Source organism: Hypomesus nipponensis, chromosome 21 (genome assembly GCF_054491055.1).
Source record: "Hypomesus nipponensis isolate SF chromosome 21, ASM5449105v1, whole genome shotgun sequence".
NCBI lineage: Eukaryota > Metazoa > Chordata > Actinopteri > Osmeriformes > Osmeridae > Hypomesus > Hypomesus nipponensis.
Genome location: NC_140381.1, coordinates 11,500,957 through 11,514,872, shown reverse-complemented (window position 1 = coordinate 11,514,872; position 13,916 = coordinate 11,500,957). Strand labels below are relative to the sequence as shown.

At 40.6% G+C, this 13,916-nt stretch overlaps 1 protein-coding gene across 1 annotated transcript in view; it reads right to left on the bottom strand.

Annotated features, from left to right (window-relative positions):
- The window catches only part of hnrnpll (heterogeneous nuclear ribonucleoprotein L like), a gene marked incomplete at its 5' end in the record, with an annotated part of 55,400 nt that extends 42,871 nt beyond the window's left edge, over positions 1 to 12,529 (bottom strand). Inside the window, one exon of the mRNA XM_084685979.1 lies at positions 12,443 to 12,529. Within this exon, the coding sequence (XP_084542105.1) occupies positions 12,443 to 12,529 (87 nt within the window). The remainder of the gene's footprint in view (positions 1 to 12,442) is intronic.
- Between the last annotated feature and the right edge of the window lie 1,387 nt (positions 12,530 to 13,916).

The following is a 13,916-nucleotide window of genomic DNA, read 5'->3' as shown; positions in this document are numbered from 1 at the left end:
TAGCTGTATTTTCCACGACATCACAGCTCCTTCTGGCACCACATATAAAAGATTAATACTAAGAACGATCGCTGCTAACCCAGACAATACGATCAAAATAGCCTATGCTAACCCTTTGAAACACAACATGTGTCTATTCGTTCCTATGCGATTTTGTGTATGGCTGAGTGTTTCTTTGCTGTATCTTTTGAAATCAATTAATGTCATATGTAGCAAGCATTACATTACAGCCATTCGCCACGCCAAAATAAATGGAAGCTAAGAAAATAAAAGATTCGAGTGGGATTCGGGCTATTAATCAGAAGGTTGTTGGTTCGATTCCCGGGCCATTCCAAATTACGTCGTGTCCTTGGGCAAGTCACTTCACCCTACTTGCCTCGGGGAGAATGTCCCTGTACTTACTGTAAGTTGCTCTGGACAAGAGTGTTTGCTAAATTACTAAATGTAAATTATTGAAATCATTTGCATTACACCGCGAGCTACTGAAGCAGATGGGAATTTCTAGTATTCAGTCACAAATGTATTAACTACGATGGACTTCAGGCAACATTTTGTTTTGGCTTCTTCTGAAACAACTTATCGTTGACACAACCAGAATGTAGGCTACTAAACGCGTATTTGGGGTTGTGTCAAGGCAATAGACCTACTTAGTAAGATATCAGTGCCGCTGCTAGCCATTTTGGTGCCCTAAGCATAATTCCTTTATGATGTAAAATCTCAATTTAGCTTGCACTTGAAATATTTGAGTGTACTAACATTAGCAATAACGTCAGCTAGTTCGAGGTGTATGTATAGGCTAACCATTAAATTAGCAGCACATTTCCCATATTTAACAATGATTAAACATGGACTTACCTGAAAGTGATGCTTGGGCATCATCTGGCAGTTTCTTTCTCTTTCTCATTTCTGCCCTTGACTCCTGTTGTGTTTTTGAGGCAATTTTCGAAAAGTTGACCTAGCCTACTGTCAAAGTTCGTCAGACCACTGAGAAAGGGCACCCACGACAAGCTTGGGAAGTTGAGTGTGTATTTGTTTTGGAAACTTTTATGAGCAATTAAATATATCTATTGTTCTGCCTGATTTGTGATATACATGCCTAAAAGGTGCCTTATATTTCTATACTGGAATAATATCGGCATTATAATTATTATAATTATGATGATTTTTCAGTTGGAAATCCCCCCCCTCAAATAAGGTGAACTGACATACACACACATTGACATAGCCAACTCTACGGTTTTCTTGACATTCCTACAGTGCTCAAATCAGCCCTAACGTGTGAGTTCTACATATTTACGACGCTTCCACCAGAGTGAGTTATTTTTGCAAAACGGAAGCTAGCTAGCTTTAGCAAAGAACGTATATATAAGAGATGTAAGTGGAAAGAATACCAGTTATAACCCTTTGCCTCCACAGCCTCAAAACAATTACTATGAACAAAATGTAACTATGAACAGCAAAGCAACAGCATTCACAGTTAAACTGCAAGCTGGTAATTGCTTTTAGCTTTATTAACCAAAAGGTACAGCATCTGCATCAGTGCAGAACACCATGTTTTACTGAGGCAAAATCACAACATCAGTGGTGGAAGAAGTATTCAGATCCTTAAAAGTACTAATACCACACACTAGTACCAATACCACTAGCATTAACCCTCCCAAATTCGCTGAAATATTACCAATGGCCGATGCTAGCTGGCAGTCCTCCTGCTGTGGATCTTGTCTTCGACTGGATGCAAATTCAGCAGCCTTGAAGTATCCATTCAATTTCGGAATATGTTTCAGGATATCTTGGTCACGTTGTTCTTTTAACTTTTGTATTTTGCGTTTTTGTGCTCCACTTTCGTTCATTCTGCCACTATGCCACAGTGTCATTCTGCCACTATGCCATCTAGCAATAGCAGTGAGTAATGAATATGATTGACATGATTTGACCAGCAGCAGCTGATTGGACAGATGTGACCCAAGTCACATCTACCCAATCACTTGCTTATTATCTTATGGGCCAATTAAGGTCTTTATTTTGTTCCCGCTGAAGTACATTTAAAATATTAAAAAACAATCCGGGGCCCCCTGCACACATGGGGCCCCTAGGCTGCAGCCAAGGCAAGCCTGTGCATTTGATGGCAATACATGTTGTGTGTTTGTCAGAAACAAAATACAAATATATGCATCATAGAAACCTCACAAAGTTAGCCTACCTGGATGCTCAAATACCATCAATTGTTAATGGTCCACACGACTATATACAATTATATCTAAAACGAACCTACAAAGAGCTTGGTTACACTACCGAAGTTGAATTAGCCAATGTCTTTAGTGATGCTAGCGTTAGATTTCACTGGGTCTTGCAGCTGTTTGATTTACTGAAATCATTATGAAATGTTATGTTCTACTACCCATTTGCAAGTCACTGTAACTGACACAGTAGAAATAATTCCTCTTTCAAGTATTGTTTTCATGGAGACAACCCTAAACCATCATTTATTGTTGTGGAGGAAGTTAAAAAGATTAAGCTGATTCGAAAATAATAAAATGAATGGGAAAAAAGATGCCAGGAGGAACTGAAAAAGCCAGGTAAAAAAAAGAAAAATCTAACTTTCACTTCATAGGTTCCTGCAAGGGTGGGAAAAATAAGTTTTCTCAAAAGCCCTGAATCTTTCATGTAAAAATGTGGGTTGTAATTTCCGGAATATATAACAATATGAGTCCAACGTAGTGTTTACATTAGGCTAGATAAAGCTAAAAAAACTATTTTACATTTAGTCATTTAGCAGACGCTCTTATCCAGAGCAACTTACAGTAAGTACAGGGACATTCTCCCCGAGGAAAGTAGGGTGAAGTGCCTTGCCCAAAGACACAACGTCATGTGCACCGGCCGGGAATTGAACTGGCAACCTTCAGATAGCCCGATGCTCTACCCGCTCAGCCACCTGACTCCCTACGAAATTAATAGATTACAGACATCCTCGGATTTAAATAATTATAATAATTAACCTTGCTTAGTGTGCACACTTTTAGATCCAGTGGAGAACAATTCCACTGCTCATCTTACTGGCATGATGTTGCACCTGTGTACCGGTTGCTTTTCGCTTGGACATAACCAGAGCCATAGAAAAAGAGATTTGCGACACGCTTTGAGCTCGCCGACACGTGATCTTGTGGTTCATGTAGCTCGCTGTAGTTCCAAAAAACCCCACTGCTGTCAACTTTTTTGAATCGTTTTCAATGGAGCTGTACAACGGAAGTTGCTTTCTCAGGCAAATAACGAATGAAACAGGCTCGGTTGAAGAATTCCAATATTCTGGCTATCTTCAGCTGACTCGTATTTACATAAGGCAGTTCTCTCTGACATTTTTGGTGTAAAATGGAGTGAACTACAACATTGTGAACACTCACTGCCAGTGAAACGCAGGAAAAAAGCTAGAGCTTTTTTGTCACGTGGTTCCGGTAGCTCGCTGTAATTAAAAAAAACCCCACTGCTGTCGACCTGTTTGAATGGTTTTCGGCGGGACAGACAGCAGGACCATCTCATTTTACGGATATTTTCGGTATATTAACACAATGTCAATTGGTTACTGGTGTGTTGTATCATGTATGTCTGCTACTTTATTAACATTTATGTATAACATTAACTTATAATACATAACTCAATATTGTGAAGCAGAGCTAGAAATGGCTATGCCAGCAGTAGTCTATATTGTTCCACTTAACGTTTAACCTTCGACTGTTGAAGTAAATGGGACTTGTTCAACTTCTTTTTTATTCATCAGCCATCCTACAATTTACCACATTAACAACATTAATGTTTTTAGTACTTGATGCAAGTTGAATCTAACCATGATCACCAGCAACTGTTCAATAGAAAAAAATAGAACAGAATATACAAGGCAACCAACTGCAATTCAATAAAACATTTTATTGTACAATATGTCCAGTGTTCTTCCACTCCTTTTGTTTGTAGTGAGCAGGTGATCTAAATGTCTGCTTTTCACAAACCTTAGACCGCAGTAGTAGATGCATCTAGTTGAGCTAACTAGCTAGCTATTGAGTGGACCTGAAATTCCTGCCGAGCGTTGCTGGACGATAGGGGACCCAAGCTTTAATCTGCAATTCATTGTTGCTAGCTCTAATCAGATGTACTATAGGCTAATAAGAGCATATTCTGTAAACTGTGTATGCCAACAAACACCAATAACTAGAACTAATTTGACAGACTGTAAACCAACGAACTTCTGGTTATGATACAGGTGCTCTCTAGCTAGCCACAGTAAAAGTGTTGCTTAGCTCTAGATACTAGACCCACAGTCTAGCGTTAACTGCATTTAGAATCTAACAAGCTATAATCTTACGAAAATGTATATCTAAAGTTGGCTATACGAAATACTACTCATAACAATTGATATGTGGTGGTTGAAATATGAAAAAATTCATGATTTTAATCAATTTACCAAGTAACTTGCTTCGGCGACACTGAAAATGAATGGGGTTCAACGGTGGAAAATACAATGTTTGGAACTATATCTCGCGTGAGACACGCTTTACTTCCGCATTCCTCGATAACAATGGGAGTCTATGGAAGTGTCGCAACTCTCTTTTTCTATGGCTCTGGACATAACTTGCGTTCCTGTTACTTTCCTAATTGTGTCAATTCTGACTGCACACGTCACTGCTATTGCGTGCCCGTATAAAGAGCTGTCGGGGCGTGTATGTATGCAAATTCAGGAGCACGAGGAAGCGCTTTCAAACTCTTTCCGGCACAGCTCAGAAAACTTCTGCTGTGTAGGAACACATTTTCAAGCATTCATGAATGTGGCGGATGTCTTTTTGTTATGTTGTTTTTCCGATGCCCGTAAAAAACATTTTAGAAGAAACTTCACAAAATGTTCGAGAATGAGGCCCAATGTTTCTAAAAGATTATGGTGCTTCAATTTCTATCAAGGCACTTTTAGCTTTCTTCCATCCAATGTCAATTTTCATTGCATCAGTCAATGCTTTTTAGATAAGGGCTGTCAAAATAACACTCCATTACTTCTGTAGAGATTTCCATTAAAACATCTCATCATTCATTGTGCTGTTACCACTGTTAACATTTTATATGGTCGCTACAACAGAAAGTAAGTCTAGCAAAGGTTGGAGAGTGATGATAACTAGCACTCCACCATAAAGTCTTGCTGCGGCTTACCAAATTGAGGTTTCTTGAAAAGGCCTTCAGTACTTTCATCAAACAGACAAGCAAGGCTAGACCTCTGTTTAGGCTCACCATTTTCATAGTGTTGTAGACCTTTTGGGTGCATTTTCCAAAGGAATATGCTACTTAGCCAACTAGAATACAACTGGTGAAGACTCTGTAAAGCTCTGTACAGCCGTTATTAGGCACATATTAAAAACAAAAGCAGTGTATAGAATGTAACTGTCAATTAGACAAACTTTTTATTTGTCAATATGCAAATTTCAATTAGCTTGATTTTGAGTGAAGTAGTCTTGGTGGCATAAGTTCAGCGCTGAGGGCAGAAACAAGTTATGATGTGTCTTTAAAAACAGGGAACATTTCTGTTCATGCTGCGCTGTGCATGTGTTGCTGTTGTTCCAGTGATCTGTGATCAGATTACCATTAGCATATGTAATTGTATTACATTTTGTTGGTGTTATGTGTGTTTGTACTCTGTTTGCGTTAATCATTCGAGCACATTGTAAATTAATATAAGATTGCATATGTTGCTGTCCACTTGGATCCTCAAAGGGAATACGAATATTTTACATGTAAACAAGCCAAGGTCTTGATTTTTGGTTACGATAAAAAAAAATCATGCATGTTTAAATCTGCAGCTAAAACAAACTATGCATGTTTGAAGTAAATACATCAATGTCTTGGCTCTGGCATGTATAACGTTTTATTGATGAAACGCACAGTGCAGTCTGTAAATATAGCCTCCTCAGATTTAAATTAGTCATGAGGTTTTCTGGCTTTGAACGCGTTCTCAGAACAGGCAAGAGAGCATTTATCTTTGTGTGACATTTACCGCCATCAGGAACATTCAAATTAGTGTAAAGGCCATGTAGAAAACCTTAGACCGTATACTGGTTAATCCACCTGTTGGTAGTTTTGTAGCTGGTGGTCGGGCCTAAACCAGTCTACAGCACTAAGCCTTATTTCCATATTTGGAATGGATGGGAAAAAAATTCAGAAAATTAAGAAATCTTTTTTTTTAAGTCAAGATCAGCGTAAGTTATTTTCTGATTACGAAGATGTCAAATAATTAAAGTTGGGGAACAGGAAGGACCGGCCCTCCATCAAGATCTCAGATGTTGGAGCAGGTTGGAGTCGAATTAACACCCTGCAGAGCTACGGCGGCTAAGTAGGGCATCCTGGGATCCCTGCCTGCCACGCAGCCTGCCTCCCGTCTTCTTAAGAACTGTCGTCGGGGGAGGGGGGGAGCAGCCTTTCAAGGTTTGCTCGACTCCCTCTGAAGATGATGGCGAGATCACAGTGTCCCCCCACCCACACCCCTCCTGCTCGACCCAATGCTATATTTAACTTTGCCACACACCTCCTCATACCCCTATCCCTCCTCCTCTTCTTCTTGTCAGCTGCAGTCTCAAAATCAAACTTTTATGCACAGACGGGTCAATGGAGCTCATATGAAGACTTCTGCCTGGCCTTGCTCAGTTGGGGATGTAAGCAGAAGCTATCTAGAGTCTGGCAGGGCCTTGAAGTGTGATTTAAGAAAGTCTACCAGTTTGTTGACTTTTATACATTTGGAAATTCATTAAATATTGTAACAGACATCCCACAATGCCAATGCCAAAACATTTGCATGTGCTACAACTGTTGCTTCTTTTTTCTGAGGGAACTGTTCAACTAGACTTCTTTGGTTCTGTACATGTAAGGACTTTATTTTTGATTAGATTAGATTATGTAATGGGTTGATATTCACTAGGAACGCATCAGAATCAGAATAAAGTTTAAAGAATCAGAATAACTGAACCATTATATAGAATTTTTGCACCTGGTTGTTACACGTTTCTGACACTTCTTTGACTACCGGTCCATCAGCACCGGATCTCCTCAGAGCTGCGTCCTTTCCCCACTGCTCTTCTCCCTGTGTTGTAACTTTAATGGATTACAAAGTTAATGTTTAAGTTAATTCATTGAGCTGTATCGAAAGTTATATGTAATTATATTACAATTTGTGTGTTGATGATTGAGAGAACTACATCCATATTGTTGTATTGGTTAAAGTAGCAATTGATTGCAAAACCGATTTTACCTTGTCATAGTTGAATAACGACAGTTCGGTGGGTAAAATGAACATACAGTGAATATCAAAGTCCATTGACACCTCTTTCCTATGCAAATCTCAAAAAGAAAAAATTTGGCTGTAAAACGCTAGCTTTTCAACAAAGCCACCGGTGTGACGTAGGACCGGGGACCGCCCTTTTTGGCTCTGGTCTGTACCTTTGTCACGCCCCAAAATGTACATCCAGACCAGCCCGAGGTAGCGTCTATCTCCGATTACTAATTTAGCTGCGCGCTGCTCTGTGTAGGCTACTTATAAGGAATTACAAAGAAGAACGTTTTGAATTATAACAAGGATATTGAAAATGGACCACGATCGTAAATGCTGTGTTCCAGGCTGTACAGGGAAGGCTAACACTCACAGTCTTCCCAAGGAGCCAAACATTCGACAGGCATGGCTGCTGTTGTTTATGAGAAGATCCGACACTCATGTGAAGTTCGACACTCAATCATTCATTTGCTCTGAACATTTCACCCAAGACAGTTTTGACAACCTTGGACAATTTCAAGCAGGATTTGCTAGGAAGCTGAACCTGGAAAGAGGTGCTGTTCCGACCATATGCTCATTGCAACCGCAAGCTGTAAGGACAGTATGATGTTGTGCTAACAGTTATTAGCAATGCTAACGTGTCCTGTATATAGCATAGGTAGAATGCTAAATATGTTTCTACACACATCAAATAACTAGCTAGACTAGCTGTAATCGGCATTAGAAGGGAAGTTTCCGAAAAAATAGCCAGAAAAACAAACAGCAGTCTGGATAATCTAAAAGAGAAAGAACAAGAGAAAGGCAGGTGCTAGATACAGGATACGTTAGCATTTCTAGTAGTTAACTGTTACTAGTAACACCTAGACTGTAGTAGGCATGTAAACTAGTTTAGCTTGCTAACGCAAGAGCATAGGTAGAATGTGTGTTAATTTAGCCTAGTTTATTGGCAATAGGGCTGACGTTGTTTCATGTTCCTGACTGTGTTTCATTCAAATAAATAACCTGTGTCATGTAAATCTACAATTAAAGATGCATGTTTGTCCAGATCTTTGTCAGGTTATTTTTCAGCAAGATATCTAGAGCTAGCTAACTGAAGCCGAGTTGAATCACGATATGGTTTGGTTGCTAAGCTTACGTTCTACCCACCCAAGTCAATCCAGTTTGCTTCAACAAGAAAAGTGGAAACAAGTAATGTTATCATTTCAAATGATATGTAGTCAATCTGTTGAAAACAGTGTTGTGTAGACAATACATTTATTTGCGCGTTTTTATTTCAAGTCTCCACCTTTGGTATTTCAGTGAGTGCTGCTGTTGGCCGTGTTGCGTTTTTGCTCCCCAGCTTCACTTGTTGAAAACCAACCAATCAGCGCGCAGCTTATCTAAATATTAATGAGCATACCATAAAAGGAGAAAAGCTAGTGTTTTTTCCCGGGAACATTTCAAAGGATCTATCAGGGGGCATAGAAGAGCACCCGGGCCATTTTCAACCCAACCAATGTTACATACCCTATTCGGAGACCTTAAGGAACAGTGTGAAATACCCCAAAAACCCAGTCAATTGCCCCTTTAATATTGAATTACTCCTTTGACTGCAAGTTCCAGAATACCTTGCGACAGGAAGTGGCTAGAACGCGCCAGTTATGTTCAGATGACAAGTTATTAACTTGACTTTTCGCTAGCAACATACCTTGATTATTCTGTCCAATCTATAACCGTTAAATGTAACGTGAACAAGTATTGTTACTAAAAGAGCTTCATTTGAAACCCGACGTCCCGAGTCATCACTTTTGAAGATAGTTAATCTATATTTTGGTGCCGAAATACGGGAAAAGTATGGGCCGCAACGAAGATTGAAGGGATGAAGCAGCTGAAATGGCTGAGGAGGAACATCGGCATGAAGCAGAAAGAATGAAATGAAAGCGGGGTAACGTTCGAGGTGCCACAACACGGATTTTGAATCAGATTAATGTGGAAATAACCCAGTCAAATGCAGATACCGACCACTTGAGTATATTGTTGGAATTGCTATCAGCTTAGGAGGACAGCTTGCTTGAACTTGATCGTGGAATTGAACATTTAACGCCATTGGATGGATTGGAGGTGGAGATTGCAAACACGAAGGATTACAAAGAGCGCGTTATCATGCTGAAGACCCGTGCATAACGAGTGATAAAGAAAACACAGGACCTCAATCCACTATCAGCACGGATGAGTGACGCTAACTCAAACAGATCACAGAGACAATCAGTAAGGCTACCAAAGCTGATTATTGATAAATTCTATGTAGAATTGTGGCAGGAGTATGTGGCAGGAGTTTTGGAGCCAGTATGAGACCGCTATTCACAACAATGATTCACTGTGTAAGCAAGAGAAGTTTACCTATCTGAAAACATATCTCGCTGGAACAGCTGCAAAAGTAGTAGCAGGACTGATAACAGATAGCAACTAAGATGATGCAATCGCTCTGCTCAAGAGCAGATTTGGAAGGAAAGATCTTGTGGTTAGTGCTCAGCTGCTGAATCTCACTCCTGTGAAGAAATCCTCTGACCTAAATTCATTGAGGCAGCTATATGATGAATGTGAAATTCAGATTAGGAGCTTGGAATCACTGGGTGTAGTGTCAGAAACCTATGGAAGCCTACAATCAGGGGCGGTCTTTCCTACAGGCGGTATAGGCAGTCGCTTAGGGCGCCCCACTGAGTGGCGCCCAAAAATGTGCCCAGCAAAAAAAAAAAAAAACTTGCTGGGCAGTTTTTGGCGCCCCCTTCTATATCTCCATCCAATATTTTGACATAAAAAATTAATAAATCTAACATTAGGGTAAAATGAGCCAAAAATCTAAAACGGAAGGGGTACGTAACTTCTTGGTGTTGTCAGAACATGCTAGCACAGTGAGGCGTTTGGTTAGAGTGGGTTTGAGTTGAAGAGCGAAATAATGAAGAGGCAAAAGCCATCCGGGGCGGAATTTAAGAAGAAAAGAAAGGAAGAAGAGAAACGTGCAAAGGCGAAAGGTAGCCTAAATCCTTAAATTCTCTTCTTAGCCTGGAATGAATTCCTGATAAGAAAACGTTCATGAATGCGTGAATAGGTGGGCACTTTAGTGGAGTTAAGAAAAGATGTACCTTATCATTGAAAGTCTTCCTACTCCCTGTCACATAGTTCTTTAAGGATTTTATAGAGGTGGGTATAACAAAAATGATACGTCCATTTATTCTACATTATACAAAAAAGACATGATTAAAATAGGGGCGCACATATAAAGCAAATAGCCAGTGCAACAACACTACAAAGATCTTACTCGTTGCATAGCACACCCATTAAGCCGACAAACACGGCAATCTGTCAAGTGAGGAATACTGGTAAAAATTTGAGTGTTGTGTAGGGCTGTTTTGGCAGCCCCTTTGTCACTGGTCACCCAGACACTCGTCTGGGACAGTCGTTGATTTGCATGAATGCTAAAATGACAATCACACCTAATGACACACCTCTGGAGAGGTGATCTCAACAGTTGAAGAGGAAGGTGGACAGAGGAAGACTCTTAATTATCATTAAAAGTTCTGTTCTTGAAAAAAAAAAAAAAAAAAAAGAATGTGCCGTTTCTATTCCGTTTTTTTCAGGTAGATTGATTGCTTAAAATGAGTGAATAATATGTGCCACAAGTGACCCAGACCTTCTAAGATTGCTGTTTGCCAGCCATCAACAGAACAGAAGACTTAAAAAACATTATTTGCAGGCAATGAGGGAGTGAATGTGACCGTGCACCGTGTGTGCACCGTTGAACAGGGGGGTGTGGCCGGAGCGTAGATCAGCACAGCAAGACATTTTCTCAGGGATTTTCATCGTTGCGATCGTTGTTGTGTTTATTTGAAAGAAAAATATATTATAATTTTTTGCAATTGCAATAGCGTTTTCGTGCAAAATCGTTAAAAAAAAAATGGGGGGGGGGGCACCAAGAGTGAAGCTCGCCTAGAGCGCCAAATGTGCGAGGGCCGGCCCTGCCTACAATGCCCAATCTTACGGTGGATGATTCCAGAGGACATAGCTCTTGACTATAGTCGTCAGATGGGAGTAGATGATGAATGGGAAATAGCTGAGATCGTAAGTTTCCTACAGAAGGAGATTCAGAGCAGGGAGAGAGTGGCACAAATGACAAGATCATGCAACCAACAGAAAGAGAGCAAACCATGGAACAAGTCATGCTCCTCCAATGAAATGAAAACAAAAAGACCCAACATGCCATCTGCTGCGGCATTGCATACAGCCAGCCAGAAGGAACAAAACTGTCTATTCTGTGACAGTGCAGCCCACAAATCAGAAAACTGCCCTGACCACAATGTTGCTACACGCAAGGAAAAACTGAAAAAAAGGGGAAGATGCTTTGTATGTTAGGAACAGAAACACATGGCAAAATTCTGTAAAGTCAAAGGTCAAATGTATCATGTGCAACATGTGGAAGCAGACATCATATTGTACCGCTAAGAGGAGTGAGGTGCAGCCCCCTACTGTTTACGTAGATGCTGTTGTTTCCTCAGTTATTCCCCATTCAGTGAAGATGAAACCAAATCGACAGAACAGTGTGTTGCTACAAACGGCAAAGGCATGAGTTGAAGGCCCGTTGGGCAGGAAGATAGCTCGTTGCTTACTAGATGGAGTTAGTCAGAGAAGCTTCATACATGAAAACCTTGTGAAGGGCTTGAAGTCGCTTTTAGAGAGCACGTTTGGATGTTCTGTGCAGGGACCCGTCCATGTCAAGTGTCGCGGATGCAACCTGCATGTTCATCCCATTTGATGAAGACACACTAGTCTCCAAACAACTGCATGCATTCTGGGAGCTTGAGTCTCTGGGTATTGTAAGCGAGAAAACACAGAACCCAGAGGGAAACAAGGCTCCACAGAGGTTCGAGGAAACATCCACCTTCAAAGATGGGCGATACCACGTGGAGTTGCCATGGAAACGAGAAATGCCAGAACTCCAAGAAAATTATAGAATTGCCAAGAAACGGTTTCTTGGCGGTCTGAAGAGAAGATTGGAGAAGGATGTGACGTTGTACAGCAGATACAATGAAGTAGTAAAGGACTACTTACAACAGGATATGGCAGAGGAAGTACCCAAGGACAACGCATCAAGCGCAGACAACGTAAAATACTACTTACCTCACCATGCAGTACTCCGAGAAGATAAGGTGACGACAAAACTGAGAGTGGTGTTTGATGCCTCGTCTGTGGTTGTCCATCCCTCAATGACTACTCACAGGACTGAACCTGAATCCGGATCTGCTCAGCGTTTTGATAAAGTTCAGACTACATGAGATCGCATTCATGGCAGACATCAAGAAGCCTTTCCTGCAGATATCCCTAGCAGAGAGAGACAAAGACGCTGTGAGATTTCTGTGGCTCACAGGCCCACCAAGGGTGGAAAATGAAGAGGAGCTGCGTGTGCTGAGGATGAAAAGAGTGGTATTTGGAGCTTTCCCAAGTTATCCATTCTTATCTTAAGCAAAAAATGTTTGCACTGAATTTTCCTTGTGGTAATACAGTACAGTGGGAGCTTTAAACGTTGTCATATTGACTCAATGTCTGTTTATTTTGGAAACACAAGATACTGTATTATATTGTGTTTTTGTACATTTGAGACTTGGTGCATCTCTGAGGTTTGGCTAGTTCTATTTGTTTTTTGAGACAAAATAGTTTTTTTTGACAGTGGTCAATGTTTAGGCTTTCACTAGGAACATAGTCACTCAATGAAAAACGAGAAGAAAAATGACTGCAGAAGAAAAACAGACAGGTTTTAGACAGCAAGAAGGAGAGAGCAAGAGACGAAGAGAGTAGTGAAAGAAGAGTGATATAAGAGAGGGATGAGGGGAAGGTGGAGACATTTTTTATGTTCAGGGCCCTGACTGGGTGTAATTCATAAGCTCCTTAGTGACTCCTGATAAAATCAACACAGTGGAAATCTGCCCGAGAGCTTGTCAGCAGGAGAAAGAAAGAATAAGAAAGAAAGATGAAATAACGGAGGAGGATGGAAACATAGGGAGGAGACAATAATGAAACACTACTCAGATTTGCTTCAAACACCACCAACGGAGGCTTCAGGGCCTCAAAATACAAGCTCAATGAGGGCACAAACAACGACAATAGAAAGATAGCATCAGCTGCAGGCTTCCTTTGCTGCATGAGAGTAACAACCTAAGAAAAAGAATAAGAAAAAAAGCCACAGCAACTTAAGACCTCTCCAGCATCTGTCATAGGTAGCAGTATTTCCTGCGAGGTCAGCAGATGGCATGTCTGACGTGTGCATGAGGAGGAATTGAAGTGAGTGCCTTTGACATGGGGAAAAGTACATTTTGAGAAAGGATCGAAAACAGCAATTGCAACTCTGGACATGTTTTGAGGCCAGTCTCACACTGAATCTGTCTGGTGCTGGTAAAATGCCAGTCTGTACACTGACCTTCAGCAAGCTATTTTCAAAGTCTAGAAGCATGTAAAGAATATGTTTTTCACCAGGTTCTTGGTTAGACACATACTTCAGATTCTACAGCTTACTTTTAATGGGATATGATCAATACCTCAGTGTTCAACGTGTGATGGGACTCCGAGCATGTTTTGAGTTTGTTCACATGCTCAGAAT